At 37.2% G+C, this 25487-nt stretch overlaps 1 protein-coding gene across 2 annotated transcripts in view; it reads left to right on the top strand.

Annotated features, from left to right (window-relative positions):
- Positions 1-25487, top strand: part of LOC135073780 (uncharacterized) — a 93067-nt gene that overhangs the window by 35826 nt on the left and 31754 nt on the right. The window contains exon 1 of one of the 2 annotated variants that reach the window (XM_063967955.1): positions 14131-14314. The exons of the other annotated variant lie outside the window; for it this stretch is intronic. Coding sequence (XP_063824025.1) covers positions 14264-14314 — 51 coding nt within the window. The 5' untranslated portion in view covers positions 14131-14263. Of the gene's footprint in view, positions 1-14130; positions 14315-25487 lie in introns of those variants that run through there. 2 annotated transcript variants of the gene reach the window in all.

Raw genomic sequence — 25487 nt, 5'->3', positions numbered from 1 at the left:
AGACAAAAGAGAAAAGTGACAATCGATGAAAAAACGCAAAAAAAGTAAAAAGTATTTTCTAACCGGCCAGGCGCGCGACCAATGAGTTTGGTATGCAACCTTACAATTTTAATTATTAGTTCTAGGTCATCAAGACGGACCTGTACATTTCCGCCCGCTAAAGGACATAATGAAGAATGTTCACTAATTTTGTTTTTTAGCTTTCTGTATTCTCTGTTAAAAATAAAAAATACACGTGAAAGAATTATTTCGATACGTCAATTAGTTTCCAAGATATTGAATTTTAAAAGTGCGGGCGGCGGCCGGCCCGCCATTTTATGCGCGTGACGTCATATTACAGTGACTGGCTCATATTTGTATGGGTGGAATCTTGCAAGCTGAATTAAGACCCACTTCCAGGCAACCGATTAAGCTGAAATTTCGCAAACACATGTGATTTGGATGACCATGCAATATTATGATGACATGAAGCTGATCTGATGATGGAGCTGGAAGGTGGCCATAGGAACTCTATAATAAAACGACTTAAATCCATCGAGTTTGAGTTCGTTCGTTTTGTATTGACGAGTACTTTAATTCTATATAGTAATCAGGGTCTAATGATGGAGCTGGGAGGTAATTCGCAATAAAACGACACAATCGCATCAAGTTTGGGTTTGGTTCAATTTTAATTTCTGTGATGGGTCTGGGTGTTAATATGTATAATAAGTTTGTATTTACAAAAAAAAAATGTATTTAAGTATGTTTATATCCGTTTTCTAGTAAGCGGATACTGTGAATGTACGTCACGCGGGGTCACGTGACCGTCGGCGGCACTCAATATTTAAGCGAACTTTGAATGCCTATAAAATCATAACTACTGGGTATTTTTGAATGAAATAAAAACTAATGTATTTGTAAATGTAAAAGCCTAACCGTAACATAGGTTTCAAGTGATTTTGCATACCTAGTAACATTCTCAATTCCAGAATGTCCTTTACTTAGCTAAACAAAACAAGAAATAAACAATAATCAAACCCATACTATACAGTTCAAAGTTAAAGTAAACTATGTACACCATAAGCTTAACAAAAATAAACTTCCTTGCCTACATCGGGCATAATAGTAACAAATACTACTAAAAAGGTTACACGTTGCACATACTCCTACATAACTAAAACATACTCATTTTGTGGTTTAAAAAATTAATAATAAAAATTTAACTTCAACTATACAAAGTTTTGTGAGGATTGCCACAACAAAATATCAATCATAAGAATTAAAGTAATTTTAACATACACATCATATTTACATTTCAACTTAAAATTACAATAATTAATTATTCCGCTAATGGAAGCACACAAATTTTGGACACAGGTCTTTTGATCAAAGAATTTTGTGTGCGAACAGTAACCACTCGGGTGATCTGATCAGGGCCAGGATGTTTCTGCTCGACTCTACCCAACAACCACCTGCTAGGAGGCATGCCATCTACTTTGATCAAAATTACGTCACCCAGTTTATTTAGTTACCTTCGGCATCTTCTACCCTAGTATACACTACAGCTGCATAAGCTGTTTTTGACACATTCTAAAAACCATTGAATTGGATTTGTTTATAAGAAGTTTTTGTGTGTAACCAGCGCGGGATTCTCACATTCTTCAATGCACTCAAACTATCACGGTAAGTACACCATTTGCTTAATAATTCGCTTGGCAGCTCTTCATCCCAGTCGATATCAGCCAACCATAGTTGTTGAATCATTGTTTTTGCTATAATGATGCTTGGAGCCAGCCAGCCTAGCGGATCAAATAGTCTACTTATATCAGACAAAACTCTTCTTTTTGTTACAGGTTCTATTAGAGCAGCAAGATCAACCGAGTACTGAAAGGAATCAGTACGTGGATCCCAGGTAAGTCCCAAGATTTTTGTTATATTTGCATCCATTTCTATCTTGATACCTTCATCTTTATCTCTCACATCTTCCTTTATTTTATGTAGTAATTCCATACTATTACTTATCCATTTTTGTAACTGAAAGCCACCCTTTGCTAATGTAGCTTTTATTTCGCTGTAAATAGAATAACCATCATCTACATTTTCAGTTCCTGTCATGAGGTCATCCATATAGAAATCATTCAAAATGATTTCCCTTATCCTTGGAGATTCCTGAGCTTCATCGTATGCTACTTGCTGCAACGCGCGAACTGCTAAAAATGGCGCGCAAGCGGTTCCAAATGTAACCGTTAGGAGTTCGTGCTCTTCGATTTCCTTTTCAGGATTATCTCTCCACAGTATACGTTGAAAAGACGTATCTTCTCTGTCTACAAGCACCTGTCGATACATCTTTACAATATCGGCTACTATGCAGATAAGATGTTTTCTCCAACGCATAACGATGTGTCGAAGATCCGCTTGCAAGGTAGGCCCTACCATCAAGTTATCATTCAAAGATATTCCATTACTACCTTTGCAGGATGCATCGAATACGACACGTACCTTTGTCGTTGCTCTGTCTTCGCGGATTACAGCATGATGGGGTAAGTATAAACCTTTTTTATTAACTTCCTGCTTCGTCACTTTTACCATGTGGTTCAATTCTGTATATTCATGTATCACTTGACTATAGTCGATTTTCAATTTTATGTTCTTTAACAGTTTAGCTTCCAAACCCTTAAATCTCTTTTCAGCTATTTGTTTAGATCCACCTTCTGCACAGCTTCGAATATCATCCTTGAACGGCAGTCTGACTACATAACGACCACTGTCATCACGTCGTGTGGTGGTTACGAATAACTGTTCGCATTTTACCTCTTCTTCAGTCAACATCTTTTTGGACACGCAGGGTTCTCCTTCAAGCTCCCAGAATTTCTTCAACATGTCATCATTCTCCATACTTACATGCATAACTGTAGTGTTAGTAAATGAATCGGTCCTAGATAGGGAATCTGCTTCAACGACTCCAGACAGTATCCAGCCAAAAGTCGTTTCTTGTGCTAACACCCGGCTAGATGCACTGCGTTCAATACCTGCTCGAACTACTTGACTGTACACTTCAGCACCTAGCAGGACGTCAATTTTATTTGGCTTATAATATTCCGGATCAGCAAAGTCTCCTATTGTTAACCCTAACAAATCTACAGGGCATGCTTCTACGGATGGAAGAAGAGATGTTATTGCCTTTAAAACGTAAACGTTAATCTGCATGTTGAAAGTTGGATCAAACCTCGACTTTAAGTGTAAAGTCACGTATGATTTAGACAACAAAGTATTGTCTCCCCCTACACCTGTCACAGTGTGTTTACTAAAGTTTTTCTTTAGTCCTAAGTACTGAACCATTGATTCAGTTATAAAAGAGCCTTGCGAACCTTGATCTAACAAGGCTCGCATATCACGGTAAGTGCCATCCCTCGACTTGGCTTTAACCAATGCTGTTGGTAACAGAACAGTTTCTTTACAATTTCCAGTCGATAAACATGACACAACTTTATCATCAATACTTCCTACCTTTGTGCTTGAATTAGCCGTTCCTTCCGCCCGCATGGCAGAATTGACGCCCTTCGTCGAGTTATCCCCCATAGATTGCGATAAATCGCTGGGATGCAACAATGTATTATGACGCTTTTTGCAAATATGGCATCTGAAAGTAGTTTTGCAAGCCTTGGCAGGGTGATTATTGTATAAACAAATAAAACACAAACCTTTCTCCTGAGCAAAACACCGGCGAGTTTCGTTACTTTCCTGTGCAAACTTTTTACACTTCGTAATTTTATGGCTATCGTTACAATAACTGCAAGTTATACTATAGGTATTATTTTGTGCATGATACGAATGAGAACTTTTACTTACAGCCCTATCAGAACTGGTCCTGTCTTGCAAGTTTTCTAAACAACGGAATCGGCTAGTTAAAAACTGAGAAAACTGATCATAAGTTGGCAATTCATCAGTTCCGACTGATGAAACATTTAACTCCCAGGCCTTTCTAGTCTCTTTATCGAGTTTTCCGCTGATTAAATGTATGATAAATATATCCCAAGAGGAGATATCTACCCCTAAGTTTTTTATGGATTCTAAACAATCAGAAGTTGTGCTTAATAATTGTTTGATTTCCTGAGCCGATTCTGTGTTTAGACATTTTTGATTGAACAACCGTTTTAGTATATTGTTAGCTAAATATTTTTTATTATTATACATACTCTCAAGCTTTTCCCAGCTGCTCAAGTAGTTTTCAGCTGTAACTGAAATATTTTTTAACAGTTGTGCAGCATCTCCCACAAGATAAGCTTTCAAGTAGTATAATTTCTGTGCTGAATCTAAAGTATGATTATTATGGATCAGTCCTAAGAACAAATCTCTGAAAGTTTGCCACTCTAAGTACCTACCTGAAAATGTAGGTATTTTTATTTCAGGTAATTTGAACTGCGTTGACTGTGGAGCTGATTCATTATGTGATTTAAAAGTTGGCAATGAAACTAACATGTTTAATTTCTCCTTAATATGTGACTTGTACTCTATGTATAATTCCTCTACCTCGTCAAACACATTGTCTTTGTAATAATCAGACTCTTGCAGTTCATCCTCGTCTATGCTACTGACAATCTCTTGTTGAGTTTTAAAAAAGACTGCCCAGTGCTGTTCTAATGTCTCCAACCTAGTTTCAAGATAAGCTTGACTTAACCTGTCTTTTGGAGACTTTTTGAAATTTGTAAAAGCTCTTTCGATTGCGGCCTTAGTGGCCTCTTGAACCTTAGTTAATGGTTCCATAGTTGACAAATATAATCAACAATATACAAAACAAGTAAAATAAAAAACAAGAATACACACGCACAGCAGCAAAATATACAGTTAATAAAATAAAAAACAAGTAAACATGAAAAAATGCAACGTTAGTAATGTAAATGTTCAAAGTCAGTTTTATAATATCTTCTTTTCGTTTCCAAGTAAATAATGTGTAAACTACTCACGATTGCACTCTCACAACACACACTTGGAGATGATATTACGTGCACCATCAGCTCCTAGCCTCGTACTTCTTACTCACGCTCGCTTTGCTCGTTCGAATTTAGCGCTCCCTAGCGCTCCTTGGCTGCCGCCAACCGCTGCCAACGACTTAACTGCTCCTCCCGTACGCTTATTATCCAGTCCCCATGCAGAGACCGGACCCTTCCACTACCGTGTGGACTCCGAAATAGCAGCTTGCTATCCAGTTTCACGTACAGGCGGTATTCCACAATGGACTACCGAAACTTCCCTACCACTTTCAAAGCCAATCCGACTCGTAGGACCATGTACGGAATTTACGTCTTTCACTACGAGGGATATTTATTAATTGAAAGGCTTTGTTAAATGTAAAATGTAAAATTATATTGCTTCAAATAAAATAAATTACATTTCGTTTTGGTAGAAAATTCAAGACAAAAGAGAAAAGTGACAATCGATGAAAAAACGCAAAAAAAAGTAAAAAGTATTTTCTAACCGGCCAGGCGCGCGACCAATGAGTTTGGTATGCAACCTTACAATTTTATTTATTAGTTCTAGGTCATCAAGACGGACCTGTACAGATAGTATCAAAATGTTAACTGACCCCAAACTGTCTAGTTAGGAAGTGGTAATCGGAACGTATAATCTGTTTGGAGTAAAAGTTGGAGCATTTGCAAATGCGGATGTCAGTTATTACAGAAAGTAACATCTTTCCCCGTTGTTTGAGTTGTTGAAAGAGCATTAATTTGCTCGTTATTTCTCTCTTTTGCGTACATTTTGCGAGATGCTCTTGTTTAATCAGTACCGTCGTGGGAACCCCGTTGTTTGCACCCCGTAACACCCGCATGTTTCATAGTCTCGTGTGTACACGTTTGTGGAAAGTTTACTAATCTGAGAAATAATTAACTCCGAAACAATGGGGCCACTTACTCGGGTAGCGTTATTGACTTATAGTTTCCATGTAGATGAGCGAAACATGTCACAATAGCCGCTTATATCGTTTTACCGCAGTTCTCGCAAGTTGTTCCCTAGCACAGGCAAATTTTTGGTCTATTGTTCCTTAGTTAAATCTAGAAAAATCTTCACGAAACACCTTCTCTATTGTATCAAAGAGTGACTTTGAGCAGCAGTTATTCAGAAACGCATGCGCCTAGCAAGAAAGCCACGGCAAAATCGCAGCCTGAAGATTTACTCGGAGTTTGTCAGATTCACTAGGCGCTTGCTCGAAGTGTAGAGTAGGTACAGAAAATGAGAATGTTTGGAATATTAAATAAAGTTTAATTTTATTTTGTTAAGTTTCAGCACTAGATTCTTAATTGTCATGAATATTTTCAGTTTACACGTTTACATTAGCATGCTTTGTTTTTCAGTACAAAACAAGTAATTAATAATGATAGTTAATCAGTGTTTGCTTGCATACGCATGGAATACAACAATGCATTAGCAATTATGTACATTTTATAACTTTTCTATAGACTATAGTATAGTCCTTTTAGATCGCAACTTATGATATCACCTTTGCAGTAAACGAGTTCAAGTCCTGCTATATTTGGACGTGTATGTAACGGTAAAAGTCTTTTTGAGTGAAGTTAGCACTTCCTCTTAGCACAAAACTCGTTTGCTTTACTACGACTTACTACTACGTCAACAACGGATAGTAAGCCCAGACAAAAGTAACCGTAATTCAAAGATGGTAAGGTTTAAATTGCTTTGTACTAAGATAAGCTCCAAAAAGCTTGAGGTGCGAAGGTGATGGAGCATTGTCTGAGTAGACCGCAAGATATAACCGGTTTTCAATGATGTTATGGAGTAGATACTACCATCAGAAATGTACTAGCACGTGTCCATTATAACTAGCTAAGATAAAACTCTATTCATTATGTAGTGGGGTATATTTTTGTAGTCATTCTACGACCATTCAATGTCAATAGCCGTAATTATCAGATATTATCCTACCTATGATTAATAAAACCAAGAAAAAGTAATATTACTAACAAAGATTTTCATATAATGTTGACTCGAGCTTACTAGATACATACAGGGTGTCCCGTAATGTAACGTCAAGCCGGAACTGGGTGTTGAGGCAAGTTGTGCTGGTTATCAGAAAAATATAAAAAAAAATCTATGTGGCATATTTTCAAAATAATAGGCATTTAAAAAAAATCTAAAAATTCTACTCCAGGTGACGGTCCTTTTACTCGTGTTGCCACAAATCTTCACATTTTCCAAATTTTTTTTTTGTTATGTAACCCTGAATAATGCTTCTCTAAATTGTTATCAAAATTACAAAACCAGCTGCTCCAGCTTGGATGAAAAAAATACATTATTCCCAAAAAAAAATTCAAAATAAAAATTTTGCCTAGTTTAAACTGACTGTCCTGAAAAAAAAATGTACTACGCGAGTGTGGCAAGTGACGTCATAATTTGGCGCATTTAGTAAGGATTCCAAAATGGTATAACACTTTGTAAAATCTTGCTGTAATTGTCGACAATTTTTGTTTATTGGAAATAATCCCGTTTTTAACTTTATCTACCTTGGTTAAAAATATTATTCTAATGTGCCCAAAATTCAAGTTTCTGGCTTAAGTGAGGTGGAGAAGCCATTTTAAAAGGTATTAGCGGGACGGAGAGGGCCATCTTACCAAGCAGGGATGTTATGGATATCCGTAACCGTAACCGAAACTATCGGATATACGAAATAAAAAAATATCCATAACCGTAACCGAAACTGATTCAAAAGTTACGGATAGTTTCGGATAAAGGCGGAGTCTAAGGGTACAATTCCAAACTGCAAAACTCTATGAAATCTGCAGTATACACGCCGCAGCTGCAATGCCGCGCTGCCGATTTCATAGTTTTGCAGTTTGCGGTCTGCGGCCCGTCTTGGAATTGTACCTTAAATCTTAATATTTGTTACCAACTTGTCTGGCATTCGCTGGCACCATCTAATATGCCAGCCTGTTTTACCTTTATCATACATAGGTGTCGTCTTAGTTGGTACATAAAGTAGCTATGTGGGTCACGCTCACGCAGCATCTTGCTATTTGTAGGTATTACCTACATTTTTGAAATTCTAATAATTCCGTAACCGAAATTATCCGAAACTTTCGGATAATCTGAAATGATTTCATATCCGTGACCGTAACCGAAATCGGTATTATATTATTCTAATATCCGTAACCGTATCCATAACCGAAACTTCATATCCTTATTATCCCTGTTACCAAGTACAAGTGCAGGCAGAGCAGGTAGTAAAGGCGCGCGTGCACGGGTGACTTTTGTCACAGTATGTCAACTACTATTACTGTCATGGTGACAAAAGTTTCTGTGACTGACTGTACGGTAGTCAGTCACAGAAACTTGAATTTTGGGCTCATTAGAATAATAATTTTTAACCAAGGTAGATAAAGTTAAAAACGGGACTATTTCCAAAAAAACAAAAATTGTCGACAATTACAGCAAAAATTTACCAAGTGTTATACCATTTTGGAATCCTTACTAAATGCGCCAAATTATGACGTCACTTGCCACACTCGCGTAGTACATTTTTTTTTCAGGACAGTCAGTTTAAACTAGGCAAAATTTTTATTTTGAATTTTTTTTTGGGAATAATGTATTTTTTTCATCCAAGCTGGAGCAGCTGGTTTTGTAATTTTGATAACAATTTAGAGAAGCATTATTCAGAGTTACATAACAAAAAAAAATTTTGGAAAAAGTGAAGATTTGTGGCAACACGAGTAAAAGGACCGTCACCTGGAGTAGAATTTTTTGATTTTTTTTAAATGCCTATTATTTTGAAAATCTGCCACATAGATTTTTTTTTATATTTTTCTGATAACCAGCACAACTTGCCTCAACACCCAGTTCCGGCTTGACGTTACATTACGGGACACCCTGTATAATTGTGGCAAAATTGCAGTTATTAAAAGTAAATAAGACGCCACAACGTTTCGCTTTATGTGCTATCGCCCTACAAACAAGAGTTTAAAATCAATATTGTGAACTTGATTGTACGTGACGTTTTGAAATTCTTTACGTTTTCAATTTATCATATCAAAAAACAAGGAGCTGACTCGTGAGTAAGGTAGAATGGAACCCAGGTGATGTTATAAAAAAGTTTTAAAGTATTTTTTGTTCAAACGATACAATAAGCAAAAGGGGTAGCGTGAAATTAATTAATGATCTACAAAACCATTTTTTTACTTTTGGATGAGTAATATTATTTTAGAAGGCATCATCGGTGTGGTGATGCGTTTTTCAGTAGTGAAATAAGATTCTTAAAAATCCCAACTGTGTTTTGAAATATATCCCAAGCGGTCATAAGTTTTTTTTAATGCAGAATAAGGCAGGTATTTGACTTGATAATTGAAACTTACTACATAACTACTAATGTTGAAAATGAGCCTGTATTCATACAAATTTCACGCTTGTAATGAGTTTTTCTCAGTATCGATCCATCTAGGTAGATGTGTAGTGAGCTATGAAATAGTATGATTAGACAGGAACATATTTTCAAAGAGAACGATTAATTTGTAGACACCCCGGGCAATTAACACGTTGCTTTAATTACCCACTCAATAGAGCGAGGGGCTTATTACTCTAGAGTTGTTGTGAAAGGGTTAACAGCTAACAAAAAAGAGAATGCATAATTGTACACTGTTTCAAAACTATTTAAGTATGTAGCAAGCTTTACTTAAACTTTAAGCTTGTTAATAAAAAAAATATAGCTTTGAACGAGGTTTCAGATTACATTTTAAATTATTTTATAGCGATATATGTATTCATGTTTTCTGGAAATTAATTGTGTCCGTTTATAAAATTCAAAGAAGACACTAGTTCGAATTGATTGTGTGATTGCTGTTTAATCAAAATTCAATACTGAATTTGTGCTTCTTTATTATAAGTAGATTATAGGTTGATTAATCTGTATAAAACCTATTGGGTAATCTGTATAAAACTTATTAATCTGTATAAAAAATATAACCATAAGGATTCATACACACAGCCTGTCAACTCGCGGACCCTTCTGCATTCTTAGCTCCTTGGAATTTGACTCATGAGCAATGTTGATCATCTTAAGGCTTCACGCCGTGACTCACTCGTAGGGTGTTTGGTAACAATCAAATCATCACGAAGATAATGAACGAGCGGTAAATTATGTAAATGTAACGATTATTTACAGTCGTGACTGGATTTAATTGACACATAGATTAGAATAGCTGACTCTTGTTTATCTGGGGGCACGGCAGTGCCCCCACCAAGTCGAACAAAAAAGCGGCACGGCCGTACCATCCTTTTCTCGAAGCAATTCAGGCCATTTTCGACCGCCTGTAACTTCGTTGTGGATAAATAGGCTTGTGTAAGACTTATTATTTTTATTCTACATGTATCATAATTTAAGCTGTATGTTTTCCTAATAAAGAAAATAAATAAAAATAAAAATAAAACTAGAAGGCTGAATTTTCATTAGCTATGCAGGCATTGTAAAGACACGGTATATTTAAAATTTCATTCAATTTGAACCAGTAGTTTAAGAATTATAACGGGTCAAAGTTACTTAATTTTGTCACTCACTGACTGACTCACCGATCATCAAAATTCTAAGGCACTTCTAGCAGACCTAGAAGCTTCAAATTTGGAATATAAGTAGTGTTTGGTGTATGAATCAAGGAAAAACTAAAATATTTGGGGGCACGGTAGTGCAACCGCCAAGTCGAGTGAAATTTTTCAATTTCGGTCCAGTTTTCTAGATACATAACTGCTGTCTACAAAATACAAAAAGAAATGAGATTTGGGGGCACGGTAGTGCAACCGCCAAGTCGAGTAAAATTTTTCAATTTCGGTCCAGTTTTCTAGATACATAACTGCTGTCTACAAAATACAAAAAGAAATGAGATCCCATCAAAAACAATACTTGTCAAAAAAACCAAGTCTCGCAACTCAGTTGTTCTACGGTAAAAAGTTGTGAGATCCATGTAATACCAAGTCCAGGCCAGGAAATCTTTAACGTTTTACATAAATATATTGACTTGGCCATCGCATGAAAACACGTGTAAATTAAATTATTTAGTACGATGGCCAAGTCAATAATTTATGTAAAACGTTAAAGATTTCCTGGCCTGGACTTGGTATTACATGGATCTCACAACTTTTTACCGTAGAACAACTGAGTTGCGAGACTTGGTTTTTTTGACAAGTATTGTTTTTGATGGGATTAATAATTTACTCCTTGTAAACATGTGCCCTTAAAAGGTATATAAAGCTATGGCGGGTCTAGTTCAAGTCACCCTGTATAATAAAAGGTATTTGAGCATAGAAAAAATTAGAAGTGCTCTGTTCTCTTTTGACTCTCAGTCCTCCTTTTTTGCTCTTGCATAAAAATTAGATATCTAATAATGTAATAGTAGGCTCAGTGCCCACTTCGTTATAATCTAAACTGGTCCAATTTTCGTAGATAAGGCCCAAATTACACTGTTGGACGTCGACAGATATCCACTTCTCACTTAACTAGACGCAGTACGTAATTGGACCTCGACCGTAGCAATTACCATGGAATGAAAATAGAGCCGCGGACCAGTCGGACTGCTTACCGTTTGGGTACAATCTCTAGGCCCTGGACTATTTTTATCTTAAGCTATGTTCTAGCTATATTTGACTATCATGGAGTTAAAATATGCTTTACATAAGTTTGACAATGAACACTTTCTAAAGAGAATGTAAGAAAAAGATGATGATTCTATTAAACATACATTGAAATACCTAGTGGTTTTTGCTAGCCTCTTGCCTAAATAATCTTGTACCCTAGGCTGCTAGTCCTATTCGGTCTATTCCAAGGTCCTCTTAAACTTAATTAACATCACTGATTTTGAACCGTTTGCGATCGCCAAATAGACAAACTTACTATCATTAATATCTTTTATGGTAGACAATTAAAAACATACACTCGTGTCAAAACTGCCAGTACACCGTTATTAAGTTACCTTTAGAATATTACACAGTATACCGCAGTAAGCAGTTTGCGCACGTGCGCAGAAACAAAAGAGGGAACGCTGTATTGTTGTGCCAGCGCACACCATTGTAGGATCTGAGGTTGCGGGTTGCGACATGGCTCTACGTAGGAACGTAGGTGTGTGGAAATAGACGAAAATAGACGCATTTGAGAGGTCATCCTCAGCGTAATCTAGTTTTGCTGTTCCTTATTAATTAGAGAAAATTAGAGGGTCTTGCTCCTGCGGTGAAAACGTATGTAATGTATTGTGTAGTAGATTATGACAGCGATGCGAAAATATGCATGGGAAATTAGGAATCATCATCATCATCATCATCATTTCAGCCATAGGACGTCCACTGCTGAATATTGGCCTTCTCCAATGCTTTCCATGTTGATCGGTTGGTAGCGGCCTGCATCCAGCGCTTCCCTGCTACCTTTATGATTATCGTTGGTCCACCTTGTGGATGGACGTCTCACGCTACGTTTTCCGGTACGAAATTAGGAATACTTATTGCAAAATCTTTGTGAAAATTAGTGGTGGCAATGCAAAAAGTGTTAGATAAGAATGACTGCATAATAATTTGTATTATTCATGCACTCGTGAAAGTGTTACTTTCTGCATTTTAAAACGCCTTAAAAAGTTAAAACTTAGTGTACGATCAAACTAGAACAAAGTCTTTAAATTCGAGTGTACGATGTTTCGCCAGAGGCGTTTTCAAATTACTAACGTCTAAAGGCAAGCAAAGCTAAAATGTATCCAAACGCATGTGAAAATATACAATGTGGGAAAGCTGAGTTAACTGAGCAAACTAGGTGAGCAATTCTCTATCATACTAAATTGAGAGTATATTATTTCCGGCCAATTTGACTTAGTTTTTTAGCACCTGTAACGCCCCTAGGTCTGCGGGTGTCTATGGGCGACGGTAATCACCACTTTGTCCTTTTTTTTAACCATTGCCCGAGTAAGGCATGTAAACAAACAACGAGATGAAAATCCTCACCCTGACGCATGCAATTTATAACTCGCATTTTTAATTAGTAATTAATTAGGTAAAGCACGCGACAAAACAGGCTCTATCCAAGAACACAGCTTCGTGCCAAAACCTCGTTTCGCATGTCATAAAGTGAAGGATGTGTGTCGCACTACTGTCGTAAGATGCGGTTAGAGGAGGGAAACCTAAGAGGTGCGCGCGACCGCGCCTGCACCCTGCGGTCTGCCCTGAGGGTCACGACCACAGCATGGAGCTAGAGGAATCTGGAGTACTAGCAGTATAGTTATTCGGTATAACTAAAGCTAGGTTAACGATACAGATATTGGTATAACATGAATAATGTATACCTAACATTTTGAAACTAGCTCTTACAATTGTTTTTCAAACAGCTGCCAATCTTAGCTTACTTTATTCGTAAGAGTCAGTATAATTTTGTTCATTTTTGTATTTGAAGTTATACTTATAATATAAATTATTCTAAAAATAAGATACCAGCTTGCGATTCAAACTTTAACATGCATTTTAAAAACTTTCGTTTCACACAAAGCTGAACCTATAGAAATCTATTTACTAATCCCATAAAAGCCGATATCGCCCCCGAATCGCAAGGTGGAACACATCAAAAGCGTCCATATCCCCGTCTTTTGATCGTCGTATCATCTCTCCCCCGCTCGGGAACTTTTTTCCCGAACCCACCTGCTCAGGGGAGCAAAAAGTAGGTACTATTATTACTTTTTTGGATGCGAGTAATGGTTTCATCGTTATTAGGGGCATTTGCTATGCTTTAATTTGTAGTAAAATTTACGATTAAACTATTTGAAATTCATTTTAAAAACAGAAAAATAACGGATGGTACCTAAATACGAAGAAAGTTATTTCCATGTGGTCAAGGTTTTCTCTAATATTATTGACAAATCAACATTTATCGTATTAACACACCTACATAGGTACAGTTAAATACTAATAATAGGGTATCTTTAACGCACTACACATCATCGCATCATCGCTGCTTCCCTCCTCAGCGCATTGTAAACAAAATGGCCGCCGAAGGCTCGAGCCCTTCGTAGCAACTTCTCACAGCCTAGCGGCGCGTAGTTCCTCGCTCCGCCGCTTGCCACCACAGCGCTGGCGTCGCGAGCGCCGGCGCACGACCAACCAAGTCAAGTCAACCAACACTCCCACACGCAAGCTGCCGCGGTAAACACAACTCCGTGCCGCGCGAACTTTCTTTATTTATTTACCCTACGATCTTCTACTATGAAAGTTTATGTGCAAGTGCCTTTATGTACTGTGTATACTGTGTGAGTGAACTAAAGGAACCATGACCAAAACTAAAGTGACTAGGAACAGTGCCCTGTACCACAGCGCGAAGGTGAGCCCTCAATTCTTTAAAGAAAACTTTATATTTCGGATCTTGAAATCTAAAAAGAGATTTAATTTGCAAAAGAATAGCCGCCATGTTCAGCTAGCGTGATATTTATGCTAATTGTCGGCGCAAATCATACTTTGTAAACAGTAGGTACGGACTTTCATTTCACTTACCAAATAAGACAGTAAAAGCGTTCTATATATGGTAGAGTTGTCATTTTACAGCCATTATCTACTTCAATTTTAAGCGCTTACCTACAAGTACTTAAACAGTTATTATGTTATGTATTTGCATTCTAATAACGGTACCTATGTCCGAAAAGATATTGAATGATAGTTAAATCTATGTTAATATGTTCTCAAAACATTTCTTTTCTCTCTCAAAATAGCCAGCCGTAAGGTAATTTGACCCGAGGCCGGTTCCCGAGCGTCCATCGTGAATCTCGATCCCTCCTCTCCCGCGCTCCTCCCAAACCTTCGTCGCTTTAATTTAAAATAAACGACTGAACCTCCCGTAGTACACGCAAAGCTTGCACATGAGTTGAGCTTTCATAAAATTCAGGGTATGTTATAAGTATCATTGAAGCTGAACTGTGTTCTAATGAGAAAATGTTCCTCAAATGAAAACATTAACAAATTTTTGTAGCAACATACATACATGTTTAGAACATCTATTTACAGAAATGCGTGTTCATATTAAATCTACATGATTACACGGAAGATAGAATTATTATAATAATAAAAATCCATTGCTACATAGTGAAAATGATCTGAAACCTGCGTATACTACAATCCGACCGGGAGCAAAAGACATCAACGCGCACGTGCGAGGGAGAGGGAAGATGTTATTAGTAGTATTCGTGTTTGCGGAAGCGAGACGGATGTCGCCTATAGTCGTTATGTTTATAGCTACGTTGATTGTAGAGTTTGATTTTATACAGGTCCGCTTGTACAGGTAGTGGACTCTACGGATGGACGGTCCCCCTACTAAAGGGATGGTCGACTCTACGTTTTAATAGGGCATTTTGACAGTCATGTAAAATGCACGCACTTTTAAACGTTTCGGCCGGTGAGACCCAATGGCCCATGAGTAGAATGATTCTTTTACTCATCATTGGTTCAAAGTTTTTGGACTAATTTACCAACTTCCCGTTAAACAGAATCGTTAGGGGTTTAGGAAAGCCATCATTTACTGTGTCAAAGTCATTAAATGCTACTTAAGAACCCATCACGCAATGGGAATGTAAGAATAATTATTCATTCGAATAGGAAGTCCAAAGTATGATAAGATAAAAAATCATTCAATAGTTATGATGTCGTATATCGCTGTATTCAAAATAGTTTTTTCAGAGTTTTTGTCTTTATCAAATTTAAAATTAGCTACAAAAGAGTTTAATTCTAGGTAAGCCCAAGCGTTTAACTTAATAACATCCCACCAGGGGGCAACAGGATGCAGCAACAATCTGCCCGAGACTGTTATAAAGGCTGTTTATCATAACGCGAACATAATTTGATGCAGCGTTAGGAAGACGCGGGAAAACATTATTATCTTTTCGGGCTGTTGAGTAAAAATAACAAAGGACTAGCTTAATGAAAAGGATTAACACTGTAGTAAAGATTTATGGTGTATTACAAGGTGGACCGACGACATCGTAAAGGTAGCAGGGAAGCGCTGGACGCTGGCCGCTACCAATCGATCAACGTGGAAAGCATTGGGGGAGGCCTATGTTCAGCAGTGGACGTCCTATGGCTGAAATGATGATGATGATGAAAGGTTTATGTACTGCCTATAGAACATTCAGCTTTTTTCAATACGTGTTAGTACGTGCAGATGAGAGCACATCAAGCTAACACTGCGGCATCTAATACAGTTGCAATAAAAGCGTTTTTGCAACAAAAATATATTGTCTGATATGTTTTCGACTTCACATACATCCTAGCTATGTCAGCTTAGCACTCGAGGTTAAGCTCACACACCACCATTTGCTCCAAACGGTATTATCTTTAATGAGGATAGACTCCGATTATATTAGACACCGCAAAAAAACAAATTGGCAGAGATATGTATGCAGAGTTCTCAGAAATCTCCGCGCTGACCGGTTCCGAACGCGGTCATTCGCTGGTTCGTAACTTGTAACTCAAGAGTTATAGCGGTGAGGAGAAATGTAGTAGACTCGGTTTTAATCGTGATGTACATATAAAGTTGCCACGAAGAGCCTGCGTGCTTGTTTTTGGGCTAAACGTGATATTTTTTACCAAAATATTTTTTTCTGTGACGGGTCTGGGTGTTTTCTATGTATAATATGTATGTATTTACAAAAAAAAGTATTTAAGTATGTTTATATCCGTTGTCCAGTACCCATAGTACAAGCTTTGCTTAGTTTGGGACTAGAGGCGCAGCGTAAAATGTCCAAGGATATTAAAAAAATAAATGTTGTTTAAATTGAGCTTCAAACTAAGCCGAGTTTTTAAGCTTTGGCTATGGCAGCTAGATAGTATTAAGACTTAAGACATGCAAGCAATATCTATCTAAAAAATCAACAATCATTTGAACTCGCACTTATTGCGTTTCATCCCAACTAATATTATAAATGCGAAAGTAACTCTGTCTGTCTGTCTGTCTGTCTGTCTGTTACGCTTTCCCGCTTAAACCTCGCAACCGATTTTGATGAAATTTGGCATAGAGATAGTTTGAGTCCCGGGAAAGAACATAGGATAGTTTTTATCCCGGTTTTTGAAACAGGGACGCGCGCGATAAAGTTTTTCTGTGACAGACAAAATTCCACGCGGGCGAAGCCGCGGGCGGAAAGCTAGTGTAAGCTATAAATTACTGTATTGGATTGAAAAAGAGGCTGACAAAGGTGACTAAGTTTCTTCTGCCACTTTTTCTCATTACCAGCACATATATGTTGTCCCGAAGTGGTGGTAGGGCAAGCTATATTTGGGACGTGTATAAATGCCCTGGAAAGGGCCTATGTACTGAATATACTATTTGAATTTGAATGTCAATTTACCATTTACGATCACCACTGACTGAATTAAAAATTTTTGGTGGAGATTTAAAAAAGTAGAACCTTTATATGTATCTCCACTGTGTTCGACGACTCTCTCTCTCTTTCCTCCGACTGGTTCGTCAAATGACCGTTTGTTTGACTTTTCATCATTCTGAGTAAATGAACGTATTGTTATTTGACACGCAAATTCCCATAAACGAATGCTGATGTAAAAGGTCATATGTTAAGCTCCCATCGTGCATGAAATCCATTCTTAAACGCAATACATCAAAGTGGATCTTCGTGTTTGCCAAATAAAGTTGTATTTAAAGTGAGTTTGCACGAGAACATTAAACCAAACACAATGCAATACTTGTAATCGTACATACGAGGAGGCGTTGGTGCGTAAAATTGATATATTTTGTATTGCTTATTTACTTACAACATTGTAAATGAAATCCGTTATAACTACTCACAAGCAACATAAATCTTACTGGAAATAAATAAAATGAAATCAGATCCACTATGGCTGCTTTTTATAGCAACCCGGTAGTTGACTCAAAAAATGGGTTATGAAAATTACAGCTGCCAGTAATTGACGGTCGAAAACAAAACCAAATATTAAATATCTCTTAAACTGCCGTAAATATAGCTTTGGTCGGTGTTCTACCTGTCTTTTTACCTCAGTGTCTGTCAAAATGGCCACCTCAATGTTTCCACATAAGAACATAATATAAGTGCACCGTAATTGATCATTTAATATTGTTTCTGAATAATATGGAGTGTTATACTTAGGTCTCTTTACTAAAACTTCATAATACTTGTACCTATGTGCGAGTAGTTGAAAGTTTTCAATTTACAGTGTTCTATAACGTCACTCGATTTAACGTAAAATTCTTTATAACGTCACAATTCCTTGACCTCGTTGGTTTACCATGTTTCTATCTGATTAACCATGTTACGTTATACAACGACAACTCTCTATAACGTCAAAGAATGCTCAGTCCCTTGAGTGTCTTATGTTCAAGTTGTATCTTCCTGCACATTTTATTAAATGCTGTTGAAACATTGTTAAACAAATAAAATAAAATAAATAAATAAAGAGTTTACACTGTATTACTATTACTTCCACTGGCTCTGGCAATCATTTGTTTTCATAAACATTATTGTTTATCAAACATGCGTAGACAGCCTATTGATGCAATAAGCAAAGTGCAACGTAAACTAGATAAATAGAGTGTTAGCATTATGCAAGTTAACCTGCTTCTTGATTAGCCGGTCAAAGTCAAGGGTGCGTGACGCCACAGAATACATAATAGTAGCAACAGAAATTGCACTCCTTTGTGTAGGATCAGATGCCGACATTTTAACGGTAATAATAATAATGCAAAATATCCAACGCACATGGTGCATTCGAAATCGCACCTTACTACTACGCTCACAAGAGCGCATTTTTTTGTGTTTAGAATTGATCTACGTCACCGCTCAAGCGTCAGGGTTGTATGAGCAAAGTAAAATAAATAAAAACTTAATTTTAAGAAGCATTTATTGTATTTACGATTAGAAAACTTTAATCTAGTGGAGTTTGTATAATCGTACCATCTCTAAAGTACCTATTAATAAACTTCAGTGTTGCGATAATTCGAAATTAAACAAACAGTTTTAAAAGGTGTAGTGTCGGAAAATAGACACGGTGAAGTAAAGTTAATGTTTTTATTAGCTAAAATAATTTTTTTCTATAGTTTTTTGTCATAAGTATTTAAAAATAATTTATTATTTAAAAAGTGTAGTTTTTTTTTATTATTTAAATCACTACAGTTAATTATTATTCCTAAATATTACAATTTTTCATTAAAGAAGAATAACAGTGCTGTTGGAACAATAAACCTTGATTGCGACTATGATCGACCGAGCGTGTATAGATACGCGTGTGCAAACAGGCGCGTGGCGGCCCGGACTGATTTGCAACTTGAAGTTGTCGCGCGCTGTAGGTAATTATCTCGGCCGGCATAGGCGAGTGACGGAGGCCTGGTGACGCGTAGGCAAATTGTAGCGGCCAATGACTTTACTTGGACGCAATTAACTTACGAAGGCTATTGTTTTAAGAATTAAGTGCATTTAAGTTGTACGGCTTACTTAAAAATATAGCCTCGTGCGTTCAGGGACATGCGGCTTTTAAAGGTGTGCCTAACTGGAAGTAACTAAGTATTTTATTGAAGAAAATCAGTGGAAACTTGTCCTGCTTGAAAACAAAACTTTAGTCCGCCACTGCGAGCATCATAATTAAAAGTCTGAGTGAATGTAACAAGCTGAATGAATGTGAGTTATACATAAAGTTCTCCTGGACAACATAGGCATTTAAAAACTAAGGTAGGTAGGTAGGTACCTAGACTGTAATCTATTCAATAAATTATTTTATAAAAAAAATACCTGATGATGAAAGTACGCTAATGGAAAAACTAATCATTTGATCATCAACCATTGTCCATTACCTAATTATTTTCGTTGATTGCGCATGACGTCACCAATCCACCTGCCACTCATGCCAAGTGCCCTCCAAAATGAGCCATCATAATTTATTGGCGCGCAATTAAAAAAAATAAAGGTGCGCGTCGTTTCCGCGGGGAAGTGCACCGGCTATGTTTCGATTCAAATGCACTTCCGGTGGGGGAGGGGTACCCGTGAGCGTAAACAATCCATTTGAGTAGGAGATCAGTTATTTGGGTGTAGCAAAAGTATTGGCAGACAATTTTAATTGACCTTTCTTAGTCGCAATATCAATGAGGGCTATCGCTTTAGCGCTCACCAGTTAGCGCCACTGTAGAGTAAGGTCCTGTCACTTGCTAGTAGCGAAGACAGTGGCACCAACTGGTGAGCGCTAAAGTGGTAGGAGGACTATCGCATTTGCACTCATCAAGATGGCGCCACTGTAGAGTAAGGTCCTGTCAATCGCCAGGGGTGCCAACTGTTAAGTATAAAAACGATAGCCCTCATTGGGTTATAGTTGTTGCAATTCACGAAGGCGAGTGAGCTTTACATGTGTGATGGCTAGCTACTGTTCGTTTTTCAAAAGTTTTGATAGACATTACACCACATAGTCCAGTCATTTAAGCTTAAATTAGGTAAGAATCTCGGAATTAGAGATACCCAGCTGTAAGTCTGTAAATACTTGTATATTGACACCCTAAAAGTTGTCTCAAAACCTACATATGGTAGGGTGTAAGCAACTATTAAATTTTAAGGTCAAAGGTCACAAAAATCGGTTTTTTGCGCTTTTTTTGGAAATATCTCATTTCCTATGGGTTTTTTGCTATTTGTATTTATTATCAATATTGTAGAATACTAAATTCTCTACAAATTTTGTTTAAAAAATTTTTTTATACGGTGAACCGTTTTCGAGATAGAGGGCGGAGAGCGCGCGGTCACTGCATCACTTCAGGTCAACTTAAGCGGTTTAGGTTTTTCATACAAAAGGATTTTCCCGCTAATTCCCGTGGGAATTTCGGTAATTACTTGTTGTAAATAAGCTTTAAGTTTACTAAGGTACCTACATGCCAAATTTCAAGCGTCTAACTTCCGTTAAGCGTTTAGATTTTTCATACAAAAGGATTTTCCCGCTAATTCCTGTTCCCGTGGGAATTCCTAAGTAAACTATAACCTGCCCAGGTGTATGAAGAATAATTGTACCAAGTTTCGTTAAAATCCGTCGAGTAGTTTTTGTTTCTATAAGGAACATACAGACGGACAGACAGACAGACAAAAATTTTACTGATTGCATTTTTGGCATCAGTATCGATCACTAATCACCCCCTGATAGTTATTTTGAAAATATATTTCATGTATAGAATTCTGTCCGTCTGTATGATCCTTTTAGAAACAAAAACTACTCGACGGATTTTAACGAAACTTGGTACAATTATTCTTCATACACCTGGGCAGGTTATAGTATACTTAGGAATTCCCACGGGAACAGGAATTAGCGGGAAAATCCTTTTGTATGAAAAATCTAAACGCTTAACGGAAGTTAGACGCTTGAAATTTGGCATGTAGGTACCTTAGTAAACTCAAAGCTTAGTTACAACAAGGAATTCCCGAAATTCCCACAGGAATTAGCGGGAAAATCCTTTTGTATGAAAAATCTAAACCGCTTAAGTAGACCTGAAGTGATGCAGTGACCGCGCGCTCTCCGCCCTCTATCTCGAAAACGGTTCACCGTATAAAAAAAGTTTTTAAACAAAATTTGTAGAGAATTTAGTATTCTACAATATTGATAATAAATACAAATAGCAAAAAACCCACAGGAAATGAGATATTTCTAAAAAAAGCGCAAAAAAACCGATTTTTGTGACCGTTGACCTTGAAATTTAATAGTTGCTTACACCCTACCATATGTAGGTTTTGAGACAACTTTTAGGGTGTCAATATACACGTATTTACAGACTTACAGCTGGGTATCTCGAATTCCGAGGTGAACTTACTATAATGACTGGACTAACAGTAATGATATTTCCATGATTACACTATCGTTATGTGCATGTACACGTACACACACAAGTAAAGCTCACTCGCCTTCGTGAGTCCAAAAACTATAGGCAAAAAATCTTAATCAAAATTCAGCCAAGCATTCGTTTTATGTTCTCGGGCATTCGTTTTGTTTTGATTCATATAAAATTTAGTCAAACTTGGATTATAATATTATGCCGACACCCAATTTTACAGTTCAAAGTAACATTTCGTAACGTAAACAGATTAGTTTGCGATTAAACCACGAATCGTGCGAGTGGGCCGGTTCCCACGCGGCGCACGGGCCGTCAAATCGTGGTTTTTCTCTAGTAATGAATTCAATATGTTGGATTGGACGCATCGCTGCCCTCCCTCCCCATAAAAACGTGTGGAAACCACCTCATGACCCCTTACAAGCCGCGATTTAGCAAAAGAAACCGATTTGTTAATACCTTAACTTGAAGTAATCGCGTAATAAATCACACAATGCTGTAATTACTGTAAGTAATCGTAATGGTCAAAGTACGTAATCGATGTTTTTATAACATTGAAAGTAAGCGTGAGATTTACTAGATTATTTAATATGCTATTATGTTATGCATGTTAAATGTATATCCTATCTGCATATTACTTACAAATATTAATCTCAATGTGAATACATTTTGCTCGTAAATGTATTCGATGAGCAAGAGATTAATGAACTTGGTTCATTCGTAAAGAAGTTAATTTGTATTTAAAAATTACGAGATATTTATTATGAGCACAGAATTTTACACTGCGGCGCCGCTGCATTTTCCATTTTCCGTGCCTACAAAATATACATTTAAAGAAAGTAAAGTCGCTGAAAGTACTTCAGAACAGTTATAACTACAAAGAAGCAAAATTGAAAATGAACAATAAAATGTTTATTCTAAATCTTAACTTTTACTTAATATACAAAAGTTATCTCATTTTTGAATTCGTAGCACAGTTTTCCTTCATAAATATACATGTCAGCCACAACTATTACAGCTACGAACGTATACCTTTGAACTTACACTCGCGTCGCATCCCGTTATACTGCGTAAAGGGACGTAGTAACGCGACTTACTTTATGGACTCATATTAAGTTTTATATGTGCTTCAGAAGCAATTGATCATATTTGTATGACGATTATTCTTAACATTATCTACTTCTAATCTACTCAAATGAGACTTACGCCCGTATTCACAAACATTACTATGAGGTCTCACAGTGCGCGTGGACTCACAGGGTGACACACAAACCAATCACAGAGCTCTATTAAAGGCTGTGCGTTCGATTATCTGCTTCACTTAAGGTGCATCGTTTGTGAATAGGGGCGTTTATTTGCTAAAGCAGTGCTTTTCAACCTTTTTCATGACACGACCCCCCTAGTATGAAAAAATTTTTGGCGACCCCCGGACCGTTCGCTTTTTTTTTCATGCATTTTATAATGTTACAAATATGTTTGTAGGGACCGAATACTTCAATCCATACAACATTTTGCATAATTAGATTTCGGATAAATCTGTCTTTATAAGATTTTTTTTACTGAGGTACTTTTTAGGACCTCTCGCGACCCTCCTATAGAGGCTTCGCGACCCCCCAGGGGGTCGCGACCCACAGGTTGAAAAACACTGTGCTAAAGTTTTACTGCCTTAGTTGCAAAATGGTAATTGTCTTTGGTAATTGCGCTTACTGAAATTAATTGTAGCTTTTAAGTTACTTGTTTTGTCACATGGCCTTATATGTAAGCGTTCTTAACATATCATAAATTATTAATCTCAAATAAGTATAGTTACACCGATAATTCGCCAGAAAAGTTGTTAAGATAAATTATACATTTTCTTAATAACTGTCATTTAATTTTCAAGTGTCTTCCGACATGGTCATTTCGCTGCAGTAAGTAGTTAAATTTAAATGGCATAAACGCACCTGCAGGACTGAAAAGCTTATCTGTAGGTTACTGTTCAAATAGCTTTGTTTTCGTCATCGGTCCGTTTCCAAATCTTTATCTCCCGACGCCATGGCCCCACTTCCATTAGCGTCACACTATTTGTCACGAACCCAAATAAATATACTGAGCACACACGACCTCTATAAACCATTTAACGAGTGAACATCCAACGGGAAGGACAGTGTGAAATCAACCTTACAACCTTTCTTCACCGAATTGTTCCTTTATTTGGATATTTAGCATGTTTTTATAGAGATACAACGAAAAGCTCGAGTATTGTAAAAAAGTTGTGCAAACGAAAGCTTTTTCGTGATGTCCTTCTTTGTAGGGAAAAGTTACGGAATACACCCGATAATATCTTTTAGACGGATTCAATTGTGAGAAATGATCTAACTGCTGACAACAACTGTTTAGTGTTTATCTTATACGTTTAACTTTTTTCTTTTAAAGACTAGAACATTATTCTAAGACAAGTAATATAGTTAATTAAGCACACATTTCTAAACTAAATTAAATCTAAATATATAAAAGGAGAAACTGACTGACTGACTGACAGATCAACGCACAGCCTAAACGGCTAAACGTAGGCACTTGAAATTTGGAAGGGACGTAGCTTAGGTACCGTAGAGGTGCACTAAGAAAGGAATTTCCGAAATTCCCACGGGAACGGGAATTAGCGGGAAAAACGGGATTCACGCGTACGAAGTCGCGGGCGGCCGCGAGTAATTAATATTATTTACTAGCGACCGCCCGCGACTTCGTACACGTGGATCCCGTTTTACCCCCTTAGGGGTGGAGTTACGTAAAATCCTTTCTTAGCGCATGTTTACGTTATAACATCTACCTGCATGCCAAATTTTCCCGTTCCGTCCAGTGGTTTGGGCTGTGCGTTGATAGATCAATAGAGACGAGTCAGTCAGTCAGTCACCTTTGAGTTATATATTATTTAAGTTTTTTTACTGTTTTAATCAATTAGTGTGATCTAAAAATGCGGCCGCGTCCGTTTTGCTAATGCCATTCCAGTTAAGTTGGCACGGAGCGTCTAACAGTAACCCTTACGTGACCAACTTGAACGCTATTTATCTGACTACTGGTTCCTCAAAGGAAACCCCGTGTTACGTAATTTTACATCCTATAACCAACTTAATAAGGTTCTACAAGAAAATCTTAGATTATGAAGTAATTGCGCGCCGGACAAGAACTCCTGTGCATCTGTCGTCCTTCCGCTTTCTTGAGGATTTTTATAAAAACATTCATTACATTATTTAACTGAGCATTGAATCTTAATTAAGCAAACTAAATAAGCTTGAAGAATGCACAGGTAAAACAACATAGCTAATTTGATCGAAATCAGCATAATAGTTACGAAGAAGATTCAATAAAGTATGTAAGTAAGGCTGTTCATAAATTATGAAAAACATGTGGTAGTTTGTGTTATAGCTCATCAATTGTTGAAGCTTTTATGTGTCTTCTGGTTTTGACCTATTTTTTTCTTCCAAGTATAAAGTCACCTGCGATTAATTGCACTGAATTAATTGCGTCGCTAACACCTTCAACTTTTTTACAACTCGCGAATTGGACCACGTATCATAAACAACTGAGCAGACAATGCGATCGTGAAAATAAAATAAAAGACTCCGAGAGCAGCATTGTAACAAACATCTGCCGGGAACCAGTTGCGCACCTGCCTGCCCGAAAACAATCGCGAAAAACTCGGACAGCT

The sequence above is a fragment of the Ostrinia nubilalis genome, chromosome 8 (assembly GCF_963855985.1).
Source record: "Ostrinia nubilalis chromosome 8, ilOstNubi1.1, whole genome shotgun sequence".
NCBI classification, from domain to species: Eukaryota; Metazoa; Arthropoda; class Insecta; order Lepidoptera; family Crambidae; genus Ostrinia; species Ostrinia nubilalis.
This window is presented reverse-complemented; position numbering and strand designations above follow the sequence as displayed.